Source organism: Loxodonta africana, chromosome 7 (genome assembly GCF_030014295.1).
Source record: "Loxodonta africana isolate mLoxAfr1 chromosome 7, mLoxAfr1.hap2, whole genome shotgun sequence".
Classification (NCBI taxonomy): Eukaryota; Metazoa; Chordata; class Mammalia; order Proboscidea; family Elephantidae; genus Loxodonta; species Loxodonta africana.
In genome coordinates, this window is record NC_087348.1 from 65,871,994 (window position 1) to 65,887,398 (window position 15,405).

The 15,405-nt window shown below is 35.0% G+C and overlaps 1 protein-coding gene across 5 annotated transcripts in view; it reads right to left on the reverse strand.

Annotated features, from left to right (window-relative positions):
* The window catches only part of NUCB2 (nucleobindin 2), a 53,231-nt gene that overhangs the window by 14,654 nt on the left and 23,172 nt on the right, over positions 1–15,405 (reverse strand). For all 5 annotated transcript variants that reach the window (XM_064288372.1, XM_064288371.1, XM_010592207.3 and 2 more), the window contains 8 exons: positions 14,395–14,538; positions 13,699–13,806; positions 10,081–10,207; positions 4,393–4,496; positions 2,961–3,146; positions 2,679–2,769; positions 2,066–2,124; positions 1,863–1,955 (listed from right to left, as the gene is read on the reverse strand). In XM_064288372.1, coding sequence (XP_064144442.1) covers positions 1,863–1,955; positions 2,066–2,124; positions 2,679–2,769; positions 2,961–3,146; positions 4,393–4,496; positions 10,081–10,207; positions 13,699–13,806; positions 14,395–14,538 — 912 coding nt within the window. The remainder of the gene's footprint in view (positions 1–1,862; positions 1,956–2,065; positions 2,125–2,678; positions 2,770–2,960; positions 3,147–4,392; positions 4,497–10,080; positions 10,208–13,698; positions 13,807–14,394; positions 14,539–15,405) is intronic.

The following is a 15,405-nucleotide window of genomic DNA, read 5'->3' on the forward strand; positions in this document are numbered from 1 at the left end:
ATCTGTTTGAAAGGCAGATCAAACAGGACTCATAGATTGGATGTAGGGTATGAGGAAAAAAGGAGTTAAAGATAACTTTGGCCTTGAACAACTTGGTGAATGGTGATCCATTTGCTGAAATGAAGAACACTGAGGGAGAACCAAGCCTGGGACTGAAGATACTTACTATATGTCTAGTAGGAGATATGAAATAAGCTCAAACAAACCTGGAGGTCAGAGTAAAGGAAAAAGCTAGGGATAAAAATTTGAGATTCATGAGTATATGGAGCATACATAATGACTCAATAAGGGTACCTAGACAGAGAAAGCAGATAGGTAAGTGAACACAGGCAGGGAATGGGCGATTTAGGACATGGGAAGAGAAGGAAGAGCCAGCAAAGAAGATTGAGAAGAAAAAGTAAAAGCGGTATGAGGAAACTAAGAAAATGTGTTTTCCCAGAAGCCATGTGAAGGACGCATTTCAAGAAAGGGGGAAGGATCAACTATATCAAATGCTGCTAAGGGGTCATATAGGATGAGAACACTAAATTCGACAAGGCAGAGATCACCTACCAGGAGTTTCAAGGAAATAGTAAGGGCTACAGCATGGTAGGTTAAGGAGAAAATGGAAGGTGAGGAAGAAGAAACAGAAACTATAGACAACTCAGTGGAAGAGTTTTGCTGTAAAGGGGAGCAGAGAAATAGGCCAGTAGTCAGAGCTTCCTTTTTGTGTTTAAGATGGAATATATTAGAGCATGTTTGTAACCTGATGGGAATGATCCAGTAGAGTGGGAAAAACTGACGCAAGAGACAGAGGGGATAATGGCATGAACAAAGCTCTTGAATAGGAGATAGAGAACGGGATCTAAGGAACAAATGGAGGAGAAGATCTTCAATGGGAACAGCAACAGTTCAGCCACTGTTAATAGAAGACAAGGCAAAATAAATGGATACAGGTGCAGACTGATTAGTAGATTTGAGAGTGGGAAGATAAGTAACTCTTAATTGTTTCTATTTTCTGAGTAAAATAAGAGTCAAGGGCAGAGAAGGGGGAAGAAGCATCTTAAAGGTTTAAGGAAAGGGGAGAATGTGTAAAACTATCAGACTCTGAGGGTGGGAAAGTGAATGGACCAGGCAAGCATGGTGGAATTGTCAAGCTGTGCTACAGGCCTGCTAGTGATTTGTGGCCCTAAGGCTAAAGTGACACCAGTTAGCACATTTCATGTTAATCTATTCTACATTCCACTGCTTTGATACAGCAGGATACAGCAGGGTTATGCATCTGCTCATCACTGACTTTGGGCTTGCCACAGACATGCTTTGCCAATGGGTTGTAAGTGGACATGAGGTATGCCACATCTGAGCATAAGTTATAAATACTGTTACATAGTTTGGCTGGGAGGTAGGTGACTTAGCCTGGGAACGGAAAGAACATACAGCCAAAGCCAGCCATGGCCAAACCAGTCAAATTCAGACTAGCCCTGCCATACCTAGCTATAATCAACCCTTAAAGCTTATGTCATGTGAACAAGAAATAAATACTTGTTGTTATAAGCCATTAAGTCATCAGAGTTTTTGTTTTTTCTTAGCAAAAACTAACACAGGTTTTTTAAACATCACATATTGAACTTCATTGTTTTTCATATCTAAAAGAATGTTTTATAGCCGATATGTAGCATTATCTTAATTTTTAAAACTTTTTTAAAGTAGTTACAAATTATCTTATTTACACTAAAGGAATCTACTGAACAGTCTGGATCAAAAAGGTAAAATTCAATTATCTACCTTATTTCTATACTTACTTTCCATCTTATGGTAAGATACATTGCAAGAATTTGAATAATTAATAGACGTAGCATATAATCTAAACTTTTAAAACATACCTCATTCATTACATGTTCCCTCATTCTAAGCCTTTCTTCCTCCATTTCTATCATATCATCCTCTTCATTTTTGGGGTCATATACTTTCTCCAACTAAAAAGAAAATGTTAAAACTGGCTTAAAAGAAAAAAAGGCAGTAGAAGAGAAAAAAGGGAAAGAGAGAATATGAGCAAAAACACTGAGTACACAATAAATTCATTTACCTCTTTAGTAAACAGGGCTTCTAATTCTTGTTCATCCAGGAAGCCATCATTATTGACATCTAAAGTTTAAATGTTACAAATGCAAAAAATGATTTTAATGCCTTAAAAAAATAATTAAAATACAATTATTTACAAATGGTTTGCAAAAGTACTACTGACATAAACCATCAATGTGCTGTAGAAAGTTTTTTTTTATAAAGCCTCAGATCACCCCAATAATAACAATTCAATATTTAGCTATAATTTTAGAAAAACATCTTAGCCAGTTTTTCCCAAAACTTCAAGCAAAACAATATGCTGTACAAGTAAATTTTAATACTACATCAGGAAGCCTGTCATCACCTAGTCATAGAAACACCTTCAGTTTATACAGAACCTTTTAATAAGTCATAATGACTCAGCAGTAAAACAGGTATAAAGACAAAGCTATTGACCTAAAATACTTTATACCACAGATCAGCAATAAAGACTATTATACTACCTAAGAGAAAAACTCTAAACATTTACTATCAAAAGAATTTAGTAGCAGACCTTGGCAGAAATCAAGTAAGAATAAAGCAACTATGATTTTTTTCAAAGACATAAATATTAATATTTGTATCAAATCTGTTACCATGTAATTTGAAAAATGTCTTGGGGTCAAAGTCATTAGGATCCAATCCATCAGCTTCTTCCCATACCTCTTTCAGTTGATCTTTGCTTCCCTGTGAATTAATTTTTTAAAATTACTCAAAATATAATCTATATGTATAGTCTCAAAATGAAATACAAATTTGAGGAACTTTACAGAATTAATAATCAAGATTTAAGTACTAATAATTTATAATAAAATTCTGCTAGCTGGTACAAATAAGAGTCTTATCGGAATATGGTTTCATAAAGTCACAATCCTCACTGGATGGTTAACTTTGGGATGATTTTCGTGCTTTTTCTTCATTTCTTCAAATTTAGATTCTTCTTCTTTTCTCTTTTCTTCATTCAGTGTTTTTAAATATTCTCTTCTTTCATGTTCCTTCAACATTTCATATTTTTTAAATTCTTCATGTCGAGTTTTGTCATAGTGTTCCAGGTCACTTGTAGCCTATAACACAATGCCAAAAAAAAAATCTATTGCCGTCAAGTCGATTCTGACTCATAGCAACCCTATAGGTCAGAGTATAACTACCCTATAAGGTTTCCAAGGAGCTGTTAGTGGATTCAAACTGCCGACCTTTTTGGTTAGCAGCCGAGCTCTTAACCACTGCGCCACCAGGGCTATAATACAAAACGCATTTAAATTAAATAAAAAGATGTATTTTGAAAATACAAATAATTCCTGAATACAGCATACTCTCTAACAGAAGCTCATGTAGGGGAGGGAACCAAAAAATACCAACCAGACTTCCTTTTTAATACTATCTTTTATGTAAAAAAAAAAAAAAACCCGTTGCCGTCCAGCTGATTCCAACTCATAGCGACCCTATAGGACAGAGTAGAACTGCCTGACAGAGTTTCCAAGGAGTACCTGGTGGATTCGAACTGCCAACCTTTTGGTTAGTAGGGGAAGCACTTAACCTCTATGCCACCAGGGTTTCCACCAGGAGCTCTATGAGTCGGAACCTTTTATGTTAAGTCATTATTATTACCAGAGGTATAGGCATTCAAAGAAAATAAATGTTCAAAGCTAACTGCAACTTTAGTAAGTTCCGCATAAGCAAGTAATACATAAACTGATTTAAAAAAGAGAAAGAAAGAAGGGGGCTATACAAACCTATACAGGAAACTAGGATAGTTTTGAACCATTTAACTAAATCTAATAACTGCTAAGTTAGGACATCCAGTTTGGTAACTTCAGACAGTAATACAAGAGGTCTACAAACTCTTATTTAAAACCCCGAGGCCATTATTTGTTTCAGAATTTACTAGGTTTTTAGAAAGGTAATACGGCACATAGGCCATATACAGAACAAATTTTTAGTGTTTATAATTAGATTAGTATTTCTTTAGCAAAATCTATGAACACCCACACTGAGTGGACTAAATAAAAACTTTAAATAGCCTTACTATAATGGGTTAGTTTATTTCAGGTCAAGTTTCAGTTTTTAGAGTTCTCTGGATTTTGAAATTGTGGATAAAATAGATTAATATCTGTACCAATAAGGGTTAAGCTGCTCTTGTTAATATCTGTATTAATATTAATATCTGTATTAATAGGGGTTAAACTACCTCCCTTTGAAGATATTCTAGAGAGTATATAAAAGTTATGTTACTACTTCATTGAGTTTACTTGTCAAATTACAAGACCTGAAAAGCACAATAAAAATAACATTTTTTGGAATTATTCTCACCGCTTTGATTAGCATATCTAAATCTGTGGATTCAAACGTATGAGGATTCATGTGGTTTAGGTGATCAAACTGTTTTAGAAGAGCTTGGTGGTCTATGCCTGTATCTGAAAGACAATGAAAAAACTGTAAATGATCAATTGCTAGAAGCTAGAAACATTTACATTAACGATACATAAGATAAGCATTCGTATTTATTCCTATAGGATTTTATGAGAAAATTGAAAATTTTAAGTTAAGGGTTCATATTTTCTTTTAAAATATTGTACATATTATTATTCTAAGTAAAGGTGATGTCCCTGAATCTAGAAAGGAATACAATTTAAAATGTACATTTTTATACTGTTTTTAGAAAGACTAGTTGACTACCAGTACAATTAATAGTAAATACTTTTTTATTATTTAGAAACTATCAAATTTTCTACTTTTAATTAGATAAACTCTAATATAGTGCCCTCATCAAAGGTCTAAGTAGAATTTCTAAAGATAATTGCTCTACAAAGGAGAATGAAGAACACCAAACACACATGGTAATTATGAGAGCAAGAGGCAGAAAGGGCCACGTAAAGCAGAGACTACATTAGCCTGAGACCAGAAGAACTCACTGGTGCCCAGCTACAACCGATGACTGCCCTGACAGGGAACACAACAAAGAACCCCTGAGGGAGCAGGAGAGCAGTGGGATGTAGACCCCAAATTCTTGTAAAAAGACCAGACTTAATGGTCTGAGACTAGAAGCATCCCAGTGGTCATGGTCCCCAGGCCTTCTGTTAGCCCAAGACAGGAACCATTCCCAAAGCCAACTCTTCAGACAGGGATTGGACTGGACTATGGGATAGATAATGATACTGGAGAAGAATAAGCTTCTTGGATCAAGTAGACACATTAGACTATGTTGGCATCTCCTGTCTGGAGGGGAGATGAGAGGGTAGAGGGGGTCAGAAGCTGGCCGAATGGACACGAAAAGAGAGGGCAGAGGGAAGGAGTGTGCTGTCTCATTAGCAGGAGACCAATTAGGAGTATACAGCAAGGTGTTTATAAATTTTTGCATGAGAGTCCGACCTGATTTGTAAACTTTCACTTAACGCACAATATAAATAAATAAATAAATGCTTAAAATTTATATGATGGAATAGTTTGCACTATTCCAATGAATCCTTTACAGGACAATAAAAATCTAATTCAGGTAAAATTCATTTGAATTATGACATATTTTTAAAGAAACATCAAGTTTTTTGTAAAAAATAGAAAACACAAGCTCTAGTTTATTGTAATTGAAGGAAGAAGCAATTCTGGACTATTTTATTATATTATAGAACTGAACATGTGTTAATGTTGGAAGTCAGAGTCCTCACTGATGAAGAAGGGATATACAAATATGAAATGGTATGAGGCAAGAAAGAAGACTGTGGAGATGGATGGAATTAGTGCTATCTGTGTGAACTCATGATTCCGAAAATATGTATACTTTTTGTGTATGAATATAATGTGTATATGTTTATGTGTATAGATATGCATATTTCTTAATTCTGAGCGATGAAATTGCCAAGAAGAAAACGCACTCCACTAGCAATAAGCACACATAGTGCTCCATCTGAAATACCATTCTCCACTAAAAAGAACTAGGGCTCCTCAGAGAAATGACTGATTCCAGGGCTGGGTAGGTACAAGATAAGCCTGGAATATCTTATTATGCCAGAAAATAACTTTTGTTCAGCCAAGTTTTCACTTAATTCTTAGCATGCCACCATACTAGGAGTTTTACTTACAATGAAAATATCTTTTATAAAACCTAGCCCTAAAGTATATGAACAGAAAGATACGAAAAGACACTTAGCCTCACTTAAGAGGAATACATGTTGAAATTGCACTATCATACCATATAACAGAACTACAAAACTCATACAGTTTGATGACACATACCAATGGCAAGGCTGTGAGGAATTATTGTTGGTGGGAATGTGTATTGATACAACCTCCATGGGGGCAAATTTGGCAATATCTATCAAAATTACAAGTGCATACACCTTTTGATTTATCAATTTCACTTGAACTTATCCTACAAATTATCTTACATGTATACATAATGATCTATGTACAAAACTGTTCACTAGAAATAACTCAAATGTCCATCAACAGGGGCCTGGTTAAATCAATTATGGTATATCCACATAATGGAATTATACACAGCTGTAAGAAGAAAAGATGAAGATGGTGTCCAGGTACTAATATGAAAATATCTCCAGAATATATTATTAAAGGAAAAACACAAAGTACAAAATGCATATTTTATGCCATGTTTTGTATAACAGAGGAAAAATAAAAACTTCTATTTGTATTATATGAGAATAAAGAAACTCAGGAAAGATGGTGCTGGAGGCAGCGGAAATGGATAGAGTACAAAGATATCAGGCAGATTTTTACTACATACCTTTTTATACTTTTTAGTTTTTAAACTATGTGGATGTCTGGCCTACTTTAAAAATTACACCAAAAAAAAAAAAAAAAAACTAAGACTGTTTAAACCCTTTTTCAAGTTACCAGAAATTTCAATTCATCAATTTAGGATCAATGAGGAAATATTCATAAATTTTCTAAATCACATTAGACTGTTTTCTTTAAATAATGAAACTCAGGACCTACCTCGGACTAAAGAAAAGACTGCCAAGATTGAGGTGATGGAGATTGCCTAAGGGGAAAGAAATCTCCAAACACCTTAGGCAGGGCTTCCAGGATGGAACTACCCTGGGTGTTTGACTACCTCAGGTGGTATGACATGAGCTCAATCTACCTCTCACTGAGATCTTTAATTTTAGGATAATGAGTATTTGGTACTTCTTTTCTAAGTCTATTTAAAGCAGTTTAATGCTTTACACCAGCATTTCTCCAAAATGAGCAGAAGTGCTCAAGTAAAATCCAGATTACTGATCCCCAGACTCAGAATCTCTGAAGGTGATATCCAGTAATTCGCATGTTTAACAAACTCTCCAGGTGATTCTTATGCATTCTAAAGTTTAAGCACAACCATTCCACCAAGAAGCAGCCCTGGTGGCGCAGTGGTTAAAGCACTTGGCTGCTAAGCAAAAGGTCGGGTTCAAACCCACAAGCCCTTCCACAGGTGGAAGATGTGGTGATCTGCAGTTCTATTCTGTCCTAGAGGGTCACTATGAGTCAGAATCGACTCAGTGGCAACGGACTTGGTATTCCATCAAGAGCAAGTATTCAAATGTTATTAATGATGATGAACCACTTAGGTAATCAACCTGTAGGGGTGTGTTACAAGGACACAATCGCTAGCTTGAAGGGTCTCCCACTGGCCAAAGCTGGCTCAACTCAGGATAACAAAGGAATTTGGCTATGTTTTCATCTAGTTCTTTTATGATTTCATTTTCTACACTTAAATCTCTGATTCATTTGCAGTTTATCCTGATGTAAGATACGAGATGATAGATCTAACTGTACCTTTTTCCAAATGGCTAGCCAGTTGTGTCAACACCATTTATTTAAAGTTTTACCTTTATCTGACTAATATGAGATGCCACTATTATTTTAAACTAAATTTCGTACGTATTTAAGTCTACATCTAGAATTTCTATTCTCTTCACTGCTCTGTCTGCTTATATGCCAAAACAACACAGTTTTAATCACTGAGGCTTAATGATACCTTTTAACATCTAATACATCTAGTCCCTCTTCATTGTTTTCCTTTTACATAAGTACCTGGCTTTTCTTGCTTGTTTCTTTTTTTATATGAGTTTTAAAATTAGCTTATCTAGTACCAGGAAGGAACCCTCTTGACACAGTGGTTAAGAGCTTGGTTGCTAACCAAAAGGTCAGCAGTTTGAATCCACTAACCACTTCTTGGAAACCCTATGGGGCAGTTCTACTCTGTCCTATAGGGTCGCTATGAGTCAGAATTGACACAATGGCATCAGGTTTGGTTTTCTGGCTTTTAGTACGAGGAAAAAAAAACTACATATTTTTATTTGGATCATGTTCAATTTAAAAATTAAACGAAGGATAACTGACATGTTTATGATATTGAGTCTATCAAAAAGACATTACGCTTTCCCATTTATTCAAATCTGCTTTTGTGTCCTTCAGAAGTAGTGTTAAGTTTTTGCCTAAAAGTCCTGCACATTTCTTAATAGGTTTATTCTGGTATTTTATCTTTTTCTGCTATTGTAAATGGAGTCTTCCATTACATCTTCTAAGTAAGTGTTGTTTGTACATATGAAAACTATTGATTTCTACAGTTTACCTTGCTAAATTTTCTTACAGTTTATAATAAGTTTTTCAGTGATCGTTTTGGGTTTTTCACGTATTCAATTATATCACCTGCAAATAGAGATAGTTTTATCGCCTCCTTTCCAATGACTTTACCTCCAATTTTTTTCTTTTGTTTAATTGTTTTGGCTAGTACCTCCAATACAAAGTTAATTAGCAGTGTTGATAGTGGGCATCTTTGTATTGTTCCTGATTTTAGTCAGAATATATACTGTGTTTCCCCATCAAGTACGATGAGAATAAATTGGATATAATTGATCATATTACAGCACTGTCTATTTATTACATTACTTTTATTCAGTCAAGAACGGGTAATAAATTTTGTTGAATGCCTTTTCTGTACAGGTAGATATGATCATATATATGACCTATGAGATAAATGTTACGATACCCTTGCACTTCAAAAATTCATAGCTATTTAATTTTCTCAGGCTAAACATAAAAGAATATGAGTTTCAAATATTTACTCCTCTTTATCATTTATCCTTTGATTTTATTTATTTTTTTATTTTTTTACCATGCTAATAGTTTTTTTCTTTTTAACTCACTGCCATCAAGTTGATTCCAACTAACAGCAACCCTACAGGACAGAGTAGAACTGCTTCATAGGGTTTCCAAGGCTGTAAATCTCTATGGAAGTAGACTGCCACATCTTTCTCGTACAGGGTTGGCTGGTGGGTTCCAACCACCGACCTCTGGATTGGAAGCAGAGCACTTAACCACTGCACCTCCAGGGTGCCCATTTTTTCTCCTTAGTTCTCTTCACATGATGATTTATAGTATTAGATTTCCTAATATTAAGTCAAGCTTTCATCACTGAAATAAATCTGCTTGCTGCGACATAGTATTCTTTTGACAAATAATAATTTCGATTTTGGCATCAATATATAATAAGAATGTGGAAGCCTTTCTTCTTATTCTATATGTTGAAATAATACAAATAGCACTGACAATCTGCTGTTTAACAGTTTGATAGAATTCCCTTGTGAAACTACCTGGGTCTGGTGTTTTTTACAGAGTTAGCTCTCTGACAATTTTTCTACTTTATCTATGGGAATTGTTCTAATTAGATTTTCTCTCTCTGCTTTCTTTTGACGTTATTTTTCTTTTTTAAAAATCAGTTGTTTATTTTCATTCTTCCTTTTTGCATATTTAAATTTAACTATTTAAAGCTAATCATTTTGATTTTTTAGTGAGCATACTACCTACCCAAAAAAATTAAATTTTAAAAATTATAGAGTCAAATCAACATTAAATTTTGACTAGAAGAACATGGTATGTGTTACTGTAATTACGATCCCAGCTTTTTTATTAATAAAATGTAAACTGATCTCAACAAAAAATGTAAACTGATCTCAATAACCAAATATTCAATTTTTTCCTACCTTTTCTCTTAGCACTTACCTTGAAGGGAATCCATTTTAGCTTTAATTAGCATTCTTAACCTTGCTACTTCTTGCCTTTTCAGTTCATCTAGTTTTGTCCTCACATGGTGACTTACTAAATCCAGCTCTTTGCTTAGCTTTCCACTCTGTTAATAAAATTAGTTTTATAATTACTTTTCATTTTTAGACCAGATATATTTTAAAAGGGTTGTAATAATGATCAAAAATTTTGGCTTTAGGTAAATTTGCTATCACAAAGTATTACTTTCAGAACAGATTAAGTTTGTAACTTTAAAATCAAGACGTCTAAAAACCATACAATTTAAAAAAGGATAATTAAAGCACAAAGGAAAACTTCAAAAAGTAACTTAAATTGTAAAATGATGCAACCACTTTAGAAAACATTTTGGCAGTTCCTCAAAAATTAAATATAGAGTTACCATATGACCCAGCAGTCCCATTCCTATGTAAATACCCAAGAGAACTGAAAACATGTTCACAAAAAAATGTGAACATGAATGTTCACAGCAGCATTATTTATAACAGCCAAAAAGAATCCAAATGTTCATCAACTGATGAATGGATAAACAAAATGTGGTATATCCATACAATGGAATATTATTTGGCCATAAAAAGGAATGAAGTATTGATACATACCACAATACAGATGAACCCTGAAAATATGCTAAGTGAAAGATGCCACCTACAAAAGGCCAGATATTGTATGACTCCATTTATACGAAACGTCCAAAACAGGCAAATCCATAGAGACAGAAAGTGAGTTAGTAGCTGCCCGGGGCTGGGGAGAAGAGGGAAATGGTAAGTAACTACTTAATGGGTATAAGATTTCTTTTAGAGGTGATGAACATGTTCTAAAATTACATAGTGGTATAGTTTCGTGACTCTGAATATATTTAAAACCACTAAATTATATACTTTAAAACGATGAATTTTATGGTATGTGAATTTCAATTAAGTTGTTATTAAAAAAAAAGTAACATCTTTAAGTCATTTGTCATTAGCCATTCCATATGTAAATAGCTTTTCAAAATTCATCTTTTACAGATTTTCTCCTTTGATGACTTTTTATAGATAAGTGATTAGATACATATTCCAAAATTTAAGAAACAGAATAGCTAGTGGTTTACTCTCTCTTGTTTATAGATGCATCTGCAATCACAGGCTGCAGGTCTAACTAGCAATCAGCTAGTCAAGGGCTGATTTTAAGGACTGAGTCAATGGGGCCTGCAGAGGAAGGTAAGGAAAGGAAACCCTACAAAGAAGTAATGGCCAGAGAGGTAGGAGAAGAATTAGGACAGTATGCTGTTATCAAAGCAAAAAGAACAGTACATCTCAAGAAGAAAATGGTTCTTATTATCAGATAAAACAATGGTTCACAAAGCATGGGCCCAACCAGAATTATCAGCACCACCTGTGAACTTGTTAAAAATGTAGGCTAAGACTTACTGAATCAGAAATTCTGGAGGTGGGGCCCAGAAATCCGTGCTTTAACAACTCTAAAATCTGAGAATCATTCAGATAAAATAAAAGAGCCCAATAACATGAGGCCTAAAAGGTGCTCACTGGATTTGGCAATTAAGAAGTCACTGACAACCTCCATGAGAATAACATTCTGTGGAGCAGTAAAGAAAAGCCGTATTATTTTCCAGTTAGGGAATGTTTGGAAAGTGAAGAAATGTAGTATGACTCTCCCTTCAGAAGCTTGGCTAAAAAGGAAATGACAAGTTCTAATTTATTTTTATTTTTTAAGTTTTCCCCAATTGAGACAAGAGTCTTTGTTTGGCTACTTGTAGTGATTCTGCTGACTTGAGTTTTATTGTCTGTTTTTAATCATTTCTTTTTTCATTGGATAACTATTTAATTTATTTTGTTTTATTTTCTTCTATAAACCAAAAAAACCCACTGCTGTTGAGTTGATTCCAACTCCTAGCAACCCTATAGGACAGAGTAGAACTGCCCCATAGAGTTTCCAAGGAACGCCTGGTAAATTCGAACTGCTGATCTTTTGGTTAGCAGCTGTAGCACTTAACCACTATACCACCAGGGTTTCCATTTTCTTCTATAAACCAAAAACCAAACCCACTGCCATCGAGTTGAATCCGACTAGAATTGACTGAGAAAGGAAGACAATTATAAAAGTAACCCCTCTCCCAAATCAGGAAATGTATCATCTTCTTTCCCCTGGTTAGCTCTACATAGTGCCTCCCATTATCCACATTTTTTATGTTACCTTCAAATAGTGTTCTACATCCTAATTTCAGCTGGGTAGAAGACATTGGAAGTTCTACATTAAATACCATTTGACCTAGGAAACTGGTTTCACAGGTCGTATTAATCCTTCAGAGGAACTGCAAGATTATCCCCAAAGACAATTCAGGGGAATTACTGGCATAATGCTATTATCTTTTCCCAGAACAATTAACAGCCTTCATGAGGAGAGTTGTGAACTAAAATCCACAGGCTCCAATAGATACCACTACCTGATGTTTGTCAGTCCTTCAAATGGGGCTCACGCTAGGGACAGAGCCAAAAATAAGAAAGATGTTTGGCCCAGAAAGGTTCCTTCAAACACAGTTTTCTAATTCCCATTCCAGAGACAGATGAGATAGTTTTTGAGGAAAATTAAAAACAAACAAAATAGTATCAACAAACTATCTCGGGAGGCATAAGTGATAGCCTAAAATTAAATCCCCGGAAATTTTTTTTTCCTATTCACTGACTCTAGGATCAACCCAACTAGATGGATTTTGAAAACTAAAGAGCCCTAGGTGTACAAACGAACCCACTAGGCACCTCCACGGGAAGAAATACCTGATTCCATAAAGATTACAGCCAAGAAAATCCAAAATGAGGTAGTTCTACTCTGTCCCATGGAGTTGCTATCAGTTGAAAACAACTCCACAGCACCTAACAACAACAAAAGGAGATGCCCAGGGCTAAGATTATATCCAATATTGTTCTCAGGGCAGAGGCAAGTGGTTAAACCTCCCCTATTGACATGACATGAGACATGGTCTATTACTCTTCTGTTAATCTGGACCTGATTAAAACACCAGAATCCAGTGTATTCTAAATCTTTGAATAGCTTCCTGCTGTCCTCAGACGATGGCAACAGGTTTTGGCTTTGGTCCTCAGATCATGGTCCTTAACATGATCCTCAGATCGAGCACATAAGGCTCGATGTCATATAGCCCATGGCTATCTTTCCAACCTCATCTTTTTGCTACTCATGGACTCCACTTCCCGCTCTAGGTTCCAGCAATAGTAACTTCTTCCAGTTACCTATATACCTCTTGTCTCTGTGCTCCTGTATCTTTGTCTAGGGTACCTACTAGACCTTCCCTCAATTACACCTTTAAGCACTGGCATAATCTCCACCAGAAAGAATGACCTCCCACTTTCTCTGATTGCATTTTACTAGATTATGTGTCCTTCCTCTTTATCTCCATAATATTTTATATGCTCATTATGCATTCATCCTAATATTCTATTTCTGGATATGATTCTCCCTTGAGGGTTCCTTAAGGGCTAGAAATGAGTCTCATCTTTACATCCCTAGTACTTAGCTCAATGTCTAGCATGCTCAAATGTCAGTTAAATAATTATTTACATTTACCTTTATTTCCTCTATGTCTGCTTTCTGGAGCTTTTCTCTGAAATATTTATCTGTTTCCAGCACATCAATCACTTGCTTGAGATATTCATCATAATAAAGTCCAGTATCCTTCAAATTAAGAAACAAACAGTAATGTTTCTGAAATTCTGCCTTCTCTGCATCTAAAGATCTCAATCTTGAAAAACAATTTCTAGCAAAATGGCATTAAGGCGTACCTGTTTTGACAGTCAAGTAAAAAAGCTGTATTCAAAACTCGAATGAAGGGTTTTGTATCAGAACCAATACCCATGTTTTACTGTTACATAAAGGAAGAATTCCTATATGCCTTAGTCAATGAAGACTAAACCAATTACGTTGTTTTCTCCCCCACTGTCTTCTGTCTCTTATTGTCTTCTGGCTCTGCTTTGAATACAATACAATGCCTTCTTGGCTGGTTAGCTCTATGTTGGAAATGTGTTATGGTTAATTCTCCTATGCACTATCTAATATCCTAACTACACTAAATAAACATCGCTAAGAGCAAACAAAACTACATTAAATAAACATTGTCTAAGATCAAACAACATATATATATTCAATACTCTTTTCATTGCTATTTAGAAATAGTTGCTAAATGTCCAATTTTATAAGTAATAAATACTAGCAATATTTTAGCTATAATTCCTCCCACAGGATTATCTTTATCATTTCACTCACTGGTGGTTCTATCTTTGCACTTTCCACAGGTTCGGTATTTTTTACTTTCGTCTTGTCTATGTCTATAGGCACAGCTTCGAAAGCACTAAGCAGACAGGTAATCAAGAGCAAACAATATTGTGGTAGGATGGTCCTCCACCTCATCTGAAAAAAAAAGAATAATTACAGTAAAGTCATGAAATTATGCATTAAAATTACCTGTATATGCATTCCCAAAGCCACATTAATAACATATTCAATCTCAAGAAGTTTAATACAACGAAAGAATTCTGGGGAAGGGTAAAAAGATATTGTAACTCATCAAAAATAATACTTAAAATAGATAACTAAAGAAAATCAGGAGAGAAATGTTTTCTAGCCAAAATTAAAAAGGCAAGAAAACAAAAATTTTTTAAGTTTAAATTGCTTACGTAACACATGAAAATGTTTGGTTAACAACAAAAGCTTCAAATAAAGATACTAATGAGCAACCCAAAATTTAAAAAAAATAAATAAGTTTAGGAAAAGAGAAAGTAAGAACTGTATTTCTCAATTAAAATACCCAAAACCCACTGCCGTCAAGTCGATTCCGACTCGTAGCAACCCTACAGGACAGCGTAGAACTGCCCCGTAGAGTTTCCAAGGAGCACCTGGCGGATTCAAACTGCTGACCTTTTGGTTAGCAGCTGTAACACTTAACCACTACACCATCAGGGTTTCCAATTAAAATGCCAGAGGGTCAAAATTATCTCCTGATACGGTATTTAATTTAGTTCCAATCTAATGTTGGAAGTAAATATGCTCTATGAACATCAACTGATTAAAGAGACAAATGACTAGCTACAAATATTCTCTTAATCTTATTAAATATTATTTTATCATAATTGTCAAATTTGCTTACTCAAACTGCTTCTACTCCATAAGGATCTTGGTAGCTCTGGAGGGTCTTCCTGGCCCACAGAGTGTGGTGGCCACAGCTGGCCTGCCAACCCACAGAGCAAGACAGCTGAGCATCTTCTGTCTAGAGGCTTC